The following is a 15997-nucleotide window of genomic DNA, read 5'->3' as shown; positions in this document are numbered from 1 at the left end:
CAACACAGCAATACTGAAGAAAACCATCTCATGCTGCTTCTTCTAGAGTCATTCTTGTTTATCAATTCACTGCATAGTAATTTTGCTATAAGGGAGAGTTCTTTGGCCAGAATTTAAATACTTTCTATTCTCAATCAAACATAAAGGATGCTTTTAGTCCTCTAGAAAACCTGTAGTTTGCAATTAGGTAAGGCTTTTTATTGTACCAGCTTTAACATATTTGAAAATGAAAAAAAAAATCAGTAACTTTATAAGGTGTGGTATGTACACATCGCTCTCAAACAATTTCTGTTACATCACTGTGGTTTACATGATATCATAAAGTAAACACCTTATCTCTTACACCAGATTAAAAAGCAAACCAAAAGAACCCCAAACTCAGTATTGGGTGACTGAGAAGAAATCAACCATAAAACCAAAGGCATGCTGTCTTCCATTCCTGGCACAGGGAAAAAATGTTTGGCAATTTTTGTAGTAAAGGAAATACCAGAGTTTTCCCTTCCATCTAGCGCTACCACGTACTATCTGTTAGTTTTCAAGCTACCAAGGAGTCTTTCCTCCTAGAAACGTAATAAATTGCTTCTTACAGAAATGTCAGACCAGTATAGCTGTCATAAGACTTTCTTTACCTTGAATGCATGAATTTGTGACTCCGTTTTCTATAGCTCCCTGGACTTCTTTGGGCAGTTCTTCAATGACACCCACAGCATACTTGATGGCAGGTTTTGTGGTTGCTCTCTCCCCTAACCTAGGCCTCACCTCTAACTCTGCAGTTACAAAATGTCGTTTATCTCCTACTGTTTTGTCCAATACATCTGGGAGGGTTGGGGGGAGAAGAAAGAAAAAAAAGGTGAAAGAGCCATTTGGAAACAACACTAATACATAAAATTCATCTGACAGTTATTCATAAGAGCATGTAAAGTAAACTAAGTGCTAGAAACAGAAACAAGATGTGGCTTCCATTCACTTGTTTTACCTGTAGCTTGGGCAGCATTTAGAATTGTTTCTCTGTACGCTATTTGAAGAGGTCCCAAATAAGTCTCAATTCCATATTCACGTTTGATTCTGTCATGAATGATCTCTATGTGTAGTTCTCCCATGCCACAAAGAACAGTCTAATAAGAAGAGAGTTAAGAAAGAAGAAAAAAACCATGCAAAACTCAGGTTTTAATATAAACTCTGTACACAAGGACTTGCATGCTTGTAAGTCTCTTAGAAATATTTCAAATGCCAAGGTGCCTACAGAGAAGACAGGACTGCTTTAGATCATCTGACATAAACACCACATAATGACAGGGTAATTACCACTACTGTGATCACTATGAAAAAGGTTATTCAATAGTAATTCAAGCTTTTTTAAAATACAGAGCTGTCACAAACATGCAGAGCACAGGATAACTTCTTCTCTATAAAGCACGAGTGCACAAGGCTCCATTTTAGTTTGATGGACAGAACTTTGTAAATACATGTTATGAACAGCAGGTCCTTTCTATTCAAGAAAACCTCAGTATGTAAATGAACTAACTGAAGAGCAGTCTTTGACAGTTTCAAAATAAAGCTTGGTTAAAGGCAGGCAATAGAAGATTCATCTTACTTGTCCTGTATCAGGATCTAGCTTCACTTTTAAGCTTGGATCTTCACGCTGAAGGCAGCTCAATGCATTATCCAAGTCTGTACATAAATATCAAACATTATGTCTATAGAGACTTCAGTAATTTGAGAATCACAATGAATGTCTAAACATCACTTTCTCATAAGGTCAATTCTTATTCTCAGAAAAAAATCCAAAGGACACTAGAGAAGCATAGATTTTGGCAAAGTCAGCTCAAATTACAAGCAACTTGCAAATTCTGATTCTCTCCCAACAAAGCAATTGCATGCTAAGGAATACTTTCATTTGACTATTAAAAATGCTATTTTTGGAGCAGTATTTTCTACTTGTATGAAGCAAGAACGGAGCCTACACTTGATCAAGTCAGTAAAAAAGTACTGCTCCCTATTTACAGATAAGAAAAATTGTCAACTAAGCATGACAGCAGGAAATGAAAGTGCTTCAATCTCTTCTGTCAGAATGAGGAACTACTAATTTTCTAGACATGAAATCTAGAAAAGTACTAGTACTGCTTGACATGGCAATAGGATATGGGTATGTCCAGGACATGGACAACCATGATCTAAAATATATCATCTGTGCAAAACAGGGCCTTATTGGATCACAGACTTATAAACTTGTGCAACTCATTCATGTCAGCCAGGTGAGAATATGGTTATGCTCGAGTACCTTATTTGTAGAATATCTTATCATCACATTCCTAGGTAGCTATGTTTTACCTTGTTGTTTGGCCATTGAAGGAGGTTCAATTGTACAGAAGAAGACAGGGTCAGGGATCTCCACACCTGCCAGCAGAAGGCTCTCTATGTTACTGCTAGATCTCTTCTCTCCCCCAGCATCCCTTCCAGCTCGGCGTGCTGCAGCTACTGCTGAAGCCTTTGATGACACTATGGTATCTCCAGTGGCACTCTACAGATCAACACTCAGTCACCAAAAAGACACAGGACAGGGAAAAACATATGCAAAACCAAAACAAAATCCCCCAGACAACATCCCTCCCCGACAAACTAAAACCACAAACCCTGACCATTTCTCTTCTCCAAAACCACTTGTGTGAAACTCCACTTATACACTTATTTGTAAACAATTATTGTAAACAATTACTCTTCAAATAACTAAGATAATATGGAAGAGGAAAATCTGTGATCAAGTTTAGACTAACCTTTCTTTGTACAGTTCATTGCACTTTAAATCTAACTTACCAGTCAAGATACAAAGCCACAAAGAACAGTACTGCTAAATTAAAATCTGCTTATGCATGACAAAGTTGATTACATTTAAAAAAAATCTGTGCAAGAGATCTATGCAGCCTGTTCAGACAACAAAACAGTGAATTGCTAAACTAACAGAAGCAAGCTTGAAACAAACTTACTTAAACTTAAATTAAACTGTTGGTTTTGAGTAACTTATTTTAACATTACCCTCCTTCCCCAGAGGAGATCTCTCCATAGCATTACAATGTATTTGAAGAGATACAACATACATCCAAGATCAGAACCCTACTAAAACACAACTTCAGTTTTCATTCCTTTCCACATAATCAGTAGTGCATCTCTGAGGTCAATTACTGACATTTGTACATTGTAATATTACATTTTAGGAGGAAGTACATGTACAAGTACTTCAAATAAAGCAAGTTTACATAAGTCACAATAATCAAGAACACTTCTGAGATAAACCACCAAAGAAGTAGAAAGGACACTAGTGAAACAAGGTCCCTTACAGAATGAGTATTTTCCATTACCTTTTTCAACCCAACGGTAAGGGCAATGTTGCCAGGCATTAGCGATGGTATTTCAATTTGCTGATCAGCAAAAGGCAGGAGCAGCCGGCTCATTCTCTCCCTGAAAATGAAATTCTTGTATTACACGGGACTTCTAACAGATGTTCTAATGCTACATTAAGTCACACCGCTGTCTTACTCACGTGCAACTCTTGTTAATATTATAAACAGCTGACTGAGGTTTCAGTGAACCTGAGTAAACACGAATGAAAACTAGTGGTCCACGACATTTATCATGGAGAACTTTAAATGCTAGGGCACACAGATCATCCTTGTACCATTGCCTGCAACATAAAAAGCAACAACAAAAACGGTACTTGTAGGATTAATCCACTCAAACTCACATTTACCTAAATTTCCACTCATTTAAGAAGCCACAGGTTTCTTACTGTAACAGAGGCAGTACTAACAAAAATCATAATTTATTACCAAAAAACATTAACCTAAGCAATTTCAGCTCCAGCAGGATACACAAAATATCATGTGGATCAGCCAGCACTAAAGATGATTCCTAGGCCCCAGTTTTGTAAAATGGCAGTATCCTGAGATTAAAAATAGACTTCAGAACTCCAAAGTGCAAGTCTGAGAACTGGAGATAAATGCACACAATTCCAGTAAAACTGAGCAAAGAAGGGTCAGTACTCAGGTGTGTTTTTTATATCTGCACATCTCTATTCTTATTTAAAAAATAGAACTAGTATATATTTTTAAAGATATGGATGCTTTGTTAATAGTTTTTCATTTTCTCCTTTTATGCTTTCCTACTATGATATTTATGCTTTTTTCTGACCCTCTTTTCCTCCCTCTACTTACAGAAACTCGTATGAACGCTCATTAGGCGCAGGCAGGTACATAGTAACAGCATCCAGTAATGGCTGCACTCCTTTGTTCTTCAGTGCACTGCCACAGAGTACAGGTACTGCTTTCTGAGCTAGCGTAACTCTGCGGATAGCAGACTGTAACTGCAAAAAAAATAATTAGTTTCTGTTAATATGTGAACTACAGTTTAGCCTTAAACTACATTCCAGCTATCAGATACTGCTAACAAATCTCCAGAAGTTAAAAAGTGTTTCTGCAAATACAACAGCACTCATCCAAACTCCTGTCACTGCTTTTAATGAGCTCCAAACCGCAAACCAAATTGTTCAGGTTTCTAAACATTTCCTGCAGATCTGCACCTGTTCTTGTTCTAACAGTCCTTTTTCTTCAGAATGTTGTACCTCACCACTTTCAACATGCACTGTCTGAATATCTAATGATTCATAGAAGCTAAGATGCTACTTTCGTTAGTAAAAGTCAGCAGCTTAGACATGTACTGCACTGAGTCCACCTGGAAATTCCATTCACCTTTCCCTAAACTCTTTTGCAGCAGTTTAACTTAAAAGACAAAACAACCACACAACCAAGCAGCCACCACTCCTGAACAAAGCTACCCTATTTTAACATTGTGTCTAGCATGTCTAAGAATCATAGTTATTGCATTACTGTAAAAACTTAAAGTACTAATCTTGACTGTATTTTCCTGAATTCAGTGCTGTAAATTCACTACAAAAGCTGATGTGTTTTCTTTTTTTGTTGATAAAAATGCACACCTGCAAAATCATCAGCTGCATGTACCTGAGGAATTAAAAAACCAGCCCTTCAGGATAAGAACCAGCAAAAACCTTTTTATAAATAATGTAAAAATTACCTTGTCAGCTGGTATTAAGTCCAGATTTTCACTGTATTCTCCTAGAACCAGTTCAGCAAATTCATCATCCAGATCTGCAACCTTCAACAAAATAGTTCATTTGGCATACAGCAGTCTCACAGACAAGTCACAAATCTTAGTTGTTCAGTATATATAGCTAAAAAGAGCAGGAACGAAGCCTTTAAAGATGTCACAGATCATAAACTCAAACCATACAAAAATATGGGAATGAAGGTTCCAAGAAAATATGGGGATGGGGGGGATCATCTTATAAAGCTGCTGTCAGGCAAAACATCAGTGGGAGAGAGAATGTTTGCTCTCCCTGAAACCAAGAAAAACCTGCAGCCATACAGTGACAGCCATGCAGGATATAACTGAATGTATTTTGCATCTGCAAACAGGGCAAAGTCTGAAGTAAGCAGCAAGTAACCTTTGTGAGCTGGACAAAAAGAGACAAGCTTTCAGGGCATTTTAACATCCTTTATGTCAAAATCTTGTAGGTCCAAGAGCTCACCTGTGTTTTCAAACTGTACCGCCAAGCCTGACAAAAAAAACTCCTCGTTTGCAGTGTCATAGGCCGAGGACAAGCTACATGCAGGAAGGCATTTGCCCCATCTAGTGGCTACGACAGCAACTGATCAAATACTGCATTGATACATAGCAGGGATCAACTAGCTAGGAAACAGCTCTGCGGAAGTCAACCAGAAAGTCCTGATGGACAAGTGAGCATGAGGCAGCAGCTTCCCCTTCCAGTGACAAGGGCTAACTGACTACCAGGCTGCAGCACCAAGAGCGTGGTCAGTGGATCAGGGCAAAAGTACCCTCTACTATGTGCTTGTGAAGCTGCATCTGAAACACTGTCAGCTTTTAGGTTCCCCAGCACAAAAGAGACTGACAAACTGCAGCAAATCCAGTGGAAAAGCACTCAGAGGCCCAGAGAGATGGGTCTGCCTAACTTGGAGAGGCTAAGGCAGGATGCAAATGCTGCCTCTTACTACTTGTAATGGTGGGGTGGTGGGCCTGCTTCAGGAAAAGAGAGCCAGAGTCTTCTCACAGGTACACAAGGAAAGGACAAGTGTCACTGTCACAGGTTGCAACATGGTAAATTCCCACTGGATAAAAAGAAATAATGTTCTACTACAAGAATGATAAAGCACTGGGAAGGCTGCTTAGACAGCTCGCAATGACCATTCTTAGGGATGTGAAAACTCAAGAAGACCTGAGAAACCCTATCTAGCACTGAAGTTAGGCCTGCTTTGAGCAGGTTGGGAGACACCTCTAAAGGTCCCCTTCATGCTATTTTCATTACTGGTCTAAATAACAGGTTTAAATATATTATGTATTTACTTTAGAACTTTACTTGTTCTATTAAAGTATTTCTGGCATCCTGGACTTCTTGGAACAGGTTGGGATCATCAGCCTCCAGCAGCAGCTTTTGCTCAAAATTTTTTCCATCATCCAAATCAGAAGTAGGTTTCCAAATTATCTGTTCCTTAGTGACCACATCAACCAGTCCTCTGAAGGTCTTGGCTTCCCCCATGGGCAGCTGCAAATAGAGCGGAGATTTTAGACAGCTGCAAAGCACTAAGAAAGGAGGCCTATTCAAAAGAAAGCAAATAAGCATTTAATATCTAAGCTTACCTGTAAAAGCAAAGGTTTTGTCTTCAACTTTTGCTTGATACTCTCAACAGCGTATGTAAAACTATGTAAAAAATAAAGACACTAAGTTACACAAAAGATAGAAAAATCAGTTTATCATTCCTTATTTACTGCAAAAATTACATACAAATATGCATCTGTGTAACCAAAGATACGTATAATAAATATTAATATAATTTGCCATACTCTATGTTTAACAGAATAACTGGATTAGATACATTCTCTTATAAGATTTTTAGCAATGATTAAACTTCCAAATACCTAGCCCTGCTTTTGTCCATCTTGTTCAAAAAGCATATTCGTGGTATCTGATGTTTATCTGCTTGTCTCCACACTGTCAGAGTTTGGGCCTAAAGCAAAAGGCAAAATGGAAACATTAGAGCTGACAGATGAACTATACACTCCCCACTATGGCTGAGGGACCAAGTTCAGAGTAGAGGAGAAAACTGTGCTGAAAATGCTGCAACAACCCCATATCCAGCAGCACAGATGAACTCCACAAACAGCTTTGTCTCATTTCATCTCTCAGCTATCATTATTCCCCCTCCCTTGCTAAGGGCACACAGGCATATGGGAAGGGAACATGGAAAGAAACTAAGCCTTACAATAGATACTTATGAAAAGAACTCAGCAATGTAGAAGACATTTATCAATAAAGCATTTATCAATAAGCTACTTAAGCACACACAGACAAGCATTTCTGTGGCTACACAAACAACAATAAAACCTGCTGTGGTTTTGGCTAGTAATTGGTGTACTGCTGAGCCATTTATGATATACACTTTTGTTTTAAGGTTGAAACAGGCATATATGAAAATCAGTTCAGATTCAGAAACAGTCTCTTACAAATACATGGAAATGGTGCAAGAACTTCCTACACAGTTTCAGAAAAAACACAAGCAGGTCTAATTGTTTTGTTGTTGGGTGCAGGTGCTGTTACACAGTTCAGGTTCACATATGATGGCACCTAAATGCTTTCCAATAGCAAGTTAAATCATGTGATTCACACTGATCAAGAAGAGTTCCCTCATTAATAAAAAAGGCATCTCCCATGGAACACAGCAATTTTACAACATGTAACTTATCTATAGGACTGAACTACTCAAATATCCCATGCTATAATGTCAAATTCCAGTTTGTCTCCACCTTTTCTGTATTACACCTCAAAGGGCATGTTAAATGAGCCACTGGGAGTGAAAAATTCTCTATGAAAACTATTTTCTACATGACAACTGAAAATAAGAAATGAACAGATATTAACTTCTTTCCACTGGTGGAGTTAGCAAGAAGCATTCACCTCAATGTTTGCACAGCACAGCAACAAAATAACCATCCCACCAGATATTAATGCAAATTCCACTTAGTTATCCCTTATTAACATGGAGATACCTATACACTGAAGGACTTTAAATAAAAAGCACAGCTTCCTGAAGCTGAACTTTGATCAAAGCATCAAAAGAGAAAATGCAGAGCACCATCTCTGTACTATTATTATTTCAGTTAAAGCCATTAGAAAAAAAAAAAACAAACAAAAACCAACAAAACACCACAAAAATGGGTTATTTTTACCTCAACACCAGCTGAAGCATCAAATACCGCTACTGCTCCATCCAGGACTCTTAAACAACGCTCAACTTCCACTGTAAAGTCCACATGACCTAATAAACAAACTTCCTTTTATACCATCATAATTCAAACTGGTAACATCAACAGGTGATTACATTTTAAATTTCTTTTAATCATATCAAAACAACCCTGTCTTCACCTGCAGAGAAATCCACCATCAGTCCTTGAGAGACTCAAGATTATATTACATTGCAATCTCAGAACTGAGAGCAATTTAATACGTAAATGTCTGACCGCATCTTGAACAACCTCGATTAGGCACCCTTAAGCAATAATTAGCCAAAGCTGAATGGAGCTCAGTATAGGCCTTTTTACTGATGAAATTAAACCAATTAAATATTGCACCGTATTTAAAACTAAGACACTTTAGAACAACCCACCTAATCTATTCTTCCCTAATAATATGTGTACTGCTAAAGTGCAGTACCTGGGGTGTCAATCAAGTTGATTCTGTAGTCCTTCCAGTCAAACGTAACAGCAGCAGACTGAATGGTAATACCACGTTCTCGTTCCTGTACCATAAAATCTGTCACTGTATCCCCATCATCAACATCTGTGAACAGAAAGCAGGATTATAGCTGGTAGATAAATAATCCAAAGCCTGAAATTGTCAGCTGATCAGATGCCAAGAGAGATTTGGAAATACTGTCTCTTTTATATATGTAGAAATTATGAAAACTAGCCTTTTCCAGAAAATGGTCACGTCAGGTAATTTAAGCTTCTCACGGAGCAAATGCTCTGTTAGTTAAAGGCAAACTATTCCAGCAACCTTTTCGTTGTTCTTAATGCTAGTAACTTCACACTAAAGTGAAATCCAAAAACATGAACAAACTACAGCTAAAAAAATAAACCCAAACCAAAAAAACACACAGAACAAAATAACCAAACAAAACAAAAAAAAAAACCACCAAAAAAACCCCAGACAAACAAACAAACCAAACCAAACCAAAACCACCCAACTCGAACCAGCTGCACCCATTGTATGGAATGTGACTTACATTTTAAAACTTACTAATTAAAAGGTGATTAAGTTAAAACTAAATTCAAGTGGAATTCTGGCCTCCCCCAACACCCGGAACAAAGAGCAGGTTGCGGTTGTGTTGGTTTTGGTTTTTGGGGTTTTTTTGGTTTTTTTCTTGGGAGAGAGGAAAGGGTTGTTTTGGGGTTTTTTAATAAAAAAGAAGCAGTTCCACATTTTTAAACAAGCAGGAAGCAGACCACCAAGCTCCATAAGCCTAACATCTACCATTCTCATACACAGTAGAAAATGGGGAATTATATTTAAAAGGCCAAAAAGTAGCACAAATGGAGGCTTGTGTGACTCTTCCAATCTTGAAGAATTCTGTGAGAACTGCTGATGCAAAGAATTCTTCCTGTGCTGTGGCTTCCAATAGAAATGGCTAGTTTTTGTTAGTCTGGTTTCTTTGCAGGTCAAACCAGAACTGAAAAAACAGCTTACTAGAACAGGTGAAGAGCATCAAGTGAAACAAGGAGATGTTCTAATTATATGTTGAATAAAACATAGTCCAACAAAAGTAAAATATAAACCTATGATCTCTCAAAGTACAACTGCCTTTGAACATAATGAAATGTGCATTCGAATCTCATTATATTCCAGCACAACTTTGTAACATACTCTACCAGTAACCTCTAACTGTACTGCAAGTTACTATAAACTATTAAATGACATTCAGAAAATATTTCTAACCTCCAAAGGCTCTTATGTATCCAGAATAATATAGCATTCTCTCTGTTGTGGTAGTCTTCCCTGCATCAATGTGGGCCATAATGCCAATGTTTCGGATTCTGCATAAAGCGAAAACATTGCTTTTAGTGTGGCATTTTTTTATTCTGTGATATTGTTACCTGCATAAGCAATTAATATTCACTCAGAATAGCACACCAGATTAATAACATTTTTCTTCTGCTGCATATTTGAGACAGTGTACTTTCTGAAACAGAAGCAGCCCCTCCACAATCTCCTCCATTCCAACCACTAACCCTTGATGCCTGAGACAATCCATCATATATACACTCTTTACACCCCAAATATAGCACCCAAATTTCCATGAAGCTGTTCTTGATTCAATTCAGCAAAGTCTTTCTTTCTGAAGTAATTCACCAGTAACTTCCAAGTGGCTTCACTAGTTCTGTCCATCACAAGCTTGCCATCAGCCCCCATAATCACTGTTAATGCCAGCTGAATTCAGCCTCAGGACAGTAATAGTCTTCTAAGGGAAATTCACCCCTGAGCCATTCCTTTGGCAGCTCACCCCCTAATTACCTTGCCCTTCTTACTAAGGCCCTCATCTAACATAGCTGAGTGATCCAGTGAACACAGTTCCCTGCCCACAGCCATCGTCTAATCCCGTAACATCCTTTACCCTTCGTTCAACTTCCCGCACCCCTCATGGATTTGGAGCTTCCCTAAGAGCCCAGTTCTGGTTCTGATGATGTAAAAAAGAAGCAGTCCAAGACCTCTTTGACACCAACAACCATTCCATGTTGAAATGTCAGAGGAGTAAGGTAAATAAATACTAACTTCAATGTAGAACATGCACATGAATTATGCAGGTGATGGGCATAGCAACAACCCATGAGTTTCCATCACATCAATTGCTCTGACTGCCAGTTACATCCAAAAAAGAAGGTAGCTTGACATACCTGGATATATGAGGATTAATAACAGAACGCAGAGACTTAACATCTCCTAGACACAAACAGGACAACAATTTTTAAGACTTATCTCAATGTAGAAATTATTCTAACAAAATTAAATATATTTAAGAAAGTTCCTAAAAATTTACTAAACCAAAGATTTGGATTGTAATTTCTACAGATGCGTATTTTCAACAAATTATTCTCTTGCTCTTACAAAAAAAAAAAATAAAACTCTTCAAACCAGTTGTAATTCAAAAACAATAAGAAAAAGCCAACACATAGCAGTATCACCAGCACAGCAAAATCTTACTCTGCAGGAGCAGTAACAAAACATGTCACAGTTCAACAACTGTAATGCTGACATTTATCTGAACCAACTACTAGCAAATTTCAAAAGTCATTTTTCCTTTAAACGCTGAAGCTAGACAGCATAATCCTTCGGAAGAAAACAGAAACTGACCTATGCTAAGAAAACATGGGAGTTAGGTTTTACATTAGTGTTTTTCTAAAACGTGTTTCCTCTCTCACACCCTATTTAGCTGGAAAATAAGCTGCCAGGTGTGGGTGACAGGACAGAAACAGCTAACAAAATGGATCCAGGCATTATCGCCCTGGTCCAGCTTAAGCCCTAGGAATGGTAAAGAAAATACCAGGTGCTGTTGCCCTGGTCTGGCTTAAGCCTTGGGAATAGTGAAGAAAACAGCAGGTGTTAGTGCCCTGGTCCGACTAAGCCTTGGGAATCATAAAGAGAACAATGAAGGGTAAAGATTGGTTAGCAAAACAAAGCAGAGGGTTTGCAAGATAAAGCCAGATGTGCATCTCACAGACCAAACAGTGTGAATATTTGTAACCAGTAGTAGTTTTGCTAAATCAGGAGGATAAGGGAGTAAAAGAGGGGAAAGTTACTCCTTAGCACTTAGTAGACTATAAAAGGGATGAAAGATACAAAGTAAAGGCCTTCATATTTCGCCAGAACTGGAGTTCACCTTTGATATCCCACAGCCAGGCTATATTTCTGTGAGACTAATCCATAATTCAGTTACTTAAATCAATCAAGATGTGTTTCAGAAAGGTGTCCTGCTACTTTATTTTATCTTTAGTAGACCAAACTGAACTCAACAATACTTAAACTAACATTCCTTCACCGTATACAACAGATCATCCTTCTTACCAGAGAGACATTAAGGAGGCATCTTAAAGGTTAACACTTTGACGAGGAGAAAGACTGATCTTAGGAGAAGCATGGTATATGGCTGGAAACTCACTGACACCTACCACCACCCTAAATAAAACCTGCAAGTAACACTTCCTTTTTCCCTCCAGTTTCTAAAATAGCCCATAAAATAACACATTAGTACACAGCAGATTTCTTGCTTGCCTAAGTCATGATACCTTCTTGTGCATGGAATGAAGCTCTGCCTCCATGTGACACACTGAGATACTCAGCGCAGCAAAACAGGACATAAATACAGTAGCCAGCAACGACATTGCAGAAACAACTACAGAGAAACAGTAATATATGGCAACTGAGACTGTGCAGACATTAGCTATTAAGTCTTAGGTATGTGACTGTAGGTTAAAAGCTTTTGCTAAGACACACAATGCTGAATTCATGAACAATTTGTTTATAAAGAAGCTGGTTACCCACCAGTAACCAATATTTTGTTGCCATCTCCACCCTGATGTAAAGAAAGTGTGGAAAAAGAGGCCGGTATTCTAACACTAATTTCTATCAACTGATTTCCATTCAGTCTGAGTGTAGCTACTAAAACAATAGAAAAAAAATCATTTTAACTGAACTTTTATTTTCCAAGTATTTTATTCTGTTTACTCTCTTTTATCCTGAAAAGAAAATACACTAATGATAATGTAAATCTTCCATTTAATCAGGTTCCTGTCTTCATCCCCTTGCCCAGCATGCTGGTTATCATTAGTACTTCAGGCAACTGGACAGGAGTTCCAGCACACTTCAAAATTGACCTGACTTCTTATATATCAATATCTTTCCTTATTATTATTTTCTAGAATCATAGAATAGTTAGGGTTGGAAAGGACCTCAAGATCATCTAGTTCCAACCCCCCTGCCATGGGCAGGGACACCTCACACTAAACCATATCACCCAAGGCTTCATCCAACCTGGTCTTGAACACTGCCAGGGATGGAGCATTCACAACCTCACTGGGCAACCCATTCCAGTGCCTCATCACCCTAACAGTAAAGAATTTATTCCTTATATCAAGTCTAAACCTCTGCTATTTAAGTTTCACCCCGTTACTCTTTGTCCTATCACTACAGTCCCTAATGAATATTCCCTTCCCAGCATCCCTGTAGGCCCCCTTCAGATACTGGAAGGCTGCTATGAGGTCTCCATGCAGCCTTCTCTTCTCCAGGCTGAACAGCCCCAACTTTCTCAGCCTGTCTTCATACGGGAGGTGCTCCAGTCCCCTGATCATCCGCATGTCCCTCCTCTGGACTTGTTCTAACAGTACCATGTCATTTTTATGTTGAGGACACCAGAACTGCACACAATACTCCAAGTGAGGCCTCACGAGAGCAGAGCAGAGGGGCAGGATCACCTCCTTCAACCTGCTGGTCACGCTCCTTTTGATGCAGCCCAGGATACGGTTGGCTTTCTGGGCTGTAAGCACACACTGCTGGCTCATATTCATTTTCTCATTGACCAACACCCCCAAGTACTTCTCCGCAGGAGAAAATTTCCTTTCTGCCCAACCTGTAGCTGTGCCTGGGATTGCTCTGACCCAGGTGTAGGACATTGCACTTGGCATGGATAAACTTCATGAGGTTGGCATTTGACACTGCCCCACACAGCATCCTTGTCTCTAAATTGGAGTGTCATCAATTTGATAGGTGGACCACTCAGTGGATAAAGAACTGGCTGGATGGCCGCACACAAAGAGTTGTGGTCAACGGTTCAGTGTCTGGCTGGAGACCAGTAAAGAGTGGTGTCCCTCAGGGATCGGTGTTGGGACCTGTCTTGTTTAGTATCTTTGTCGCTGACATGGACAATGGAATTGAGTGTGCCCTCAGCAAGTTTGCTGATGACACCAAGCTGTGCGGTTCTTTTGATACACTAGAGAGAAGGAATGCCATCCAGAGGGACCTTGACACGCTTGTGAGGTGGGCTGATGCCAACCTCACGAAGCTTTATATCATACATCTACTGAGAAATAAGCAGCAATACGAACCACTTAATTCCTTGAACCTTTTAACTGTTTTCATTGTGCTTCATACACCAAATTCTATAGATAATGACCAAAAGAATTAGTAAAAGACAATACAGAAAGTATTCTTGCTCATTTGTGGAGTAACACTTACTATTAAGAAATAATTTAAACTTATACCTGGTGGAGAACTGTAGCTCCTTAGGCAGCAGTTTTGCTGTACCACACTTATGACTCCCATTCTTGTGTTCCCGAAATACATGTGCTTAAAAGGGAGAAAAAAATCATATAGAATATTTATCATTATATTACTTTGTAGCTACATATTTGCCTGTAGAAAAATAAACTAAAAAACCCAAAACATCTATATGATTGGATACTCTTGCTGGCTACTTAGACAAGCATAAAATACCAGACATTTGGAAGCAGAAGGATGAAGATAGTAGCACTGAGATTCAAACCAAGCCCAACCCCAATATTATTTTGTAAGTCTAGTAAAAAACTATGATAGCATCAAAACATGCTGGTAGCCACAATATTTTAAAAAGGTCTAATTATTTATGTAAATAATATAAACTTAACAATGACAAATATCAGGTAGTCAAAATCACAGATAACTAGAAAAGTTTACAGAAAAGTTACAAATTCAACTTCCACCCTCTGACTACGGTCACACCTAATTCCAACATGAAATTAGGCATTCTGTTTGCAGTTTACTCAGGCTAACCCAAATATTTTGTTTACTCACAGATTAAATATCAAAATTCGGGAAAAAAGTTTACCTCACTGCACAAACGTGATGACTTCAATGTGTTCACCGAAAATTTCCTTGCAATTCTCAACATCCTGGCTTCTGTTTCTAACGCCGTTCCCTGCCAACATAAGTAAACATTATACAAAATGCTTACGACAAAAATGGGTAACTGTGTTACATCCATATTAATCAAATATGAAATTTCACTGTTTTTTAAGTTGTATCATGTTACTATTCTTCAGTTTACTGCTTTGCAGATTAAATTGATGTTATCATCTGTAAAACTCTTAACAGATTTTTAGTTATTTAAGTCATCTACACCATTAAGACTTAAAAATGCAGCAATAAAGCATGCCCACAAACACTAAACACATGTCATAATAGCAAACAGTAAAGGTGAAAAACTTAACATCAAGAGTTCACACTCACACTCATATAAGCTCCAGAGTACGGGTTACAGATCTGTGAAGTGCAAACAGCTCTTCTGATCTAGAAAGGGCAGGGGATGGGCAAGGAAAAGTACCTATTTGTAAAAAAAAAAAAAAAAAAAAAAAAAAGAAAAGAGGCCAAATATTAACGACCGTGAGTTTTTAAACATCGCCCAAAGCACTGTGACACAGAGCCCAAATCCAGCAGCTTCAGCAGCGTTCCTAGCTGGTTATTGCTTATTTAGGAAAACACCAATATTCAGTTCCAGTGCTTTTACAATTCGTGGCAGTCCCACAGCAAAGAGACTGCAGTACAGGCTCACTTGCACATGCACCCCCGCCTTACCTTACAAGCCACACACTCGCCCTCCAGAGCCGCAGCCGCAGGGCGCTGACCCTCGGGGGACGGACGGGGCCGGTGCCCTGACACCGCCCCTCGCCCGCCGCCGAACCGGGCGGCCGCTGCCCGGCGGCGCTCCGCACACCGACAGCTCGTTCTCGGCCGCGTTAACCGCAGGCCCCTGCCTCCGGAAGAAGCGCTTTAACACGTCCAGGCCTGGACTTGCGCCGAGGACCCATGCCCGGCAGGAACAGCCGCCAT

At 39.1% G+C, this 15997-nt stretch overlaps 1 protein-coding gene across 3 annotated transcripts in view; it reads right to left on the bottom strand.

The window, feature by feature from the left end:
- Positions 1–15997, bottom strand: part of GFM2 (GTP dependent ribosome recycling factor mitochondrial 2) — a 25388-nt gene extending 9391 nt beyond the window's left edge. For all 3 annotated transcript variants that reach the window (XM_034072689.1, XM_034072690.1, XM_034072688.1), the window contains exons 1-19: positions 15743–15997; positions 15398–15491; positions 14997–15086; positions 14395–14479; positions 11035–11080; positions 10079–10176; positions 8798–8923; positions 8314–8402; positions 7006–7094; positions 6727–6787; positions 6446–6631; positions 5086–5166; positions 4209–4357; positions 3539–3679; positions 3357–3456; positions 2332–2521; positions 1595–1671; positions 977–1115; positions 630–815 (exon numbers count right to left, since the gene is read on the bottom strand). In XM_034072689.1, coding sequence (XP_033928580.1) covers positions 630–815; positions 977–1115; positions 1595–1671; positions 2332–2521; positions 3357–3456; positions 3539–3679; positions 4209–4357; positions 5086–5166; positions 6446–6631; positions 6727–6787; positions 7006–7094; positions 8314–8402; positions 8798–8923; positions 10079–10176; positions 11035–11080; positions 14395–14479; positions 14997–15086; positions 15398–15403 — 1939 coding nt within the window. In that variant the 5' untranslated portion in view covers positions 15404–15491; positions 15743–15997. The remainder of the gene's footprint in view (positions 1–629; positions 816–976; positions 1116–1594; positions 1672–2331; positions 2522–3356; positions 3457–3538; positions 3680–4208; positions 4358–5085; positions 5167–6445; positions 6632–6726; positions 6788–7005; positions 7095–8313; positions 8403–8797; positions 8924–10078; positions 10177–11034; positions 11081–14394; positions 14480–14996; positions 15087–15397; positions 15492–15742) is intronic.

Source organism: Melopsittacus undulatus, chromosome Z (genome assembly GCF_012275295.1).
Source record: "Melopsittacus undulatus isolate bMelUnd1 chromosome Z, bMelUnd1.mat.Z, whole genome shotgun sequence".
In the NCBI taxonomy this organism is placed as follows: domain Eukaryota; kingdom Metazoa; phylum Chordata; class Aves; order Psittaciformes; family Psittaculidae; genus Melopsittacus; species Melopsittacus undulatus.
This window is presented reverse-complemented; position numbering and strand designations above follow the sequence as displayed.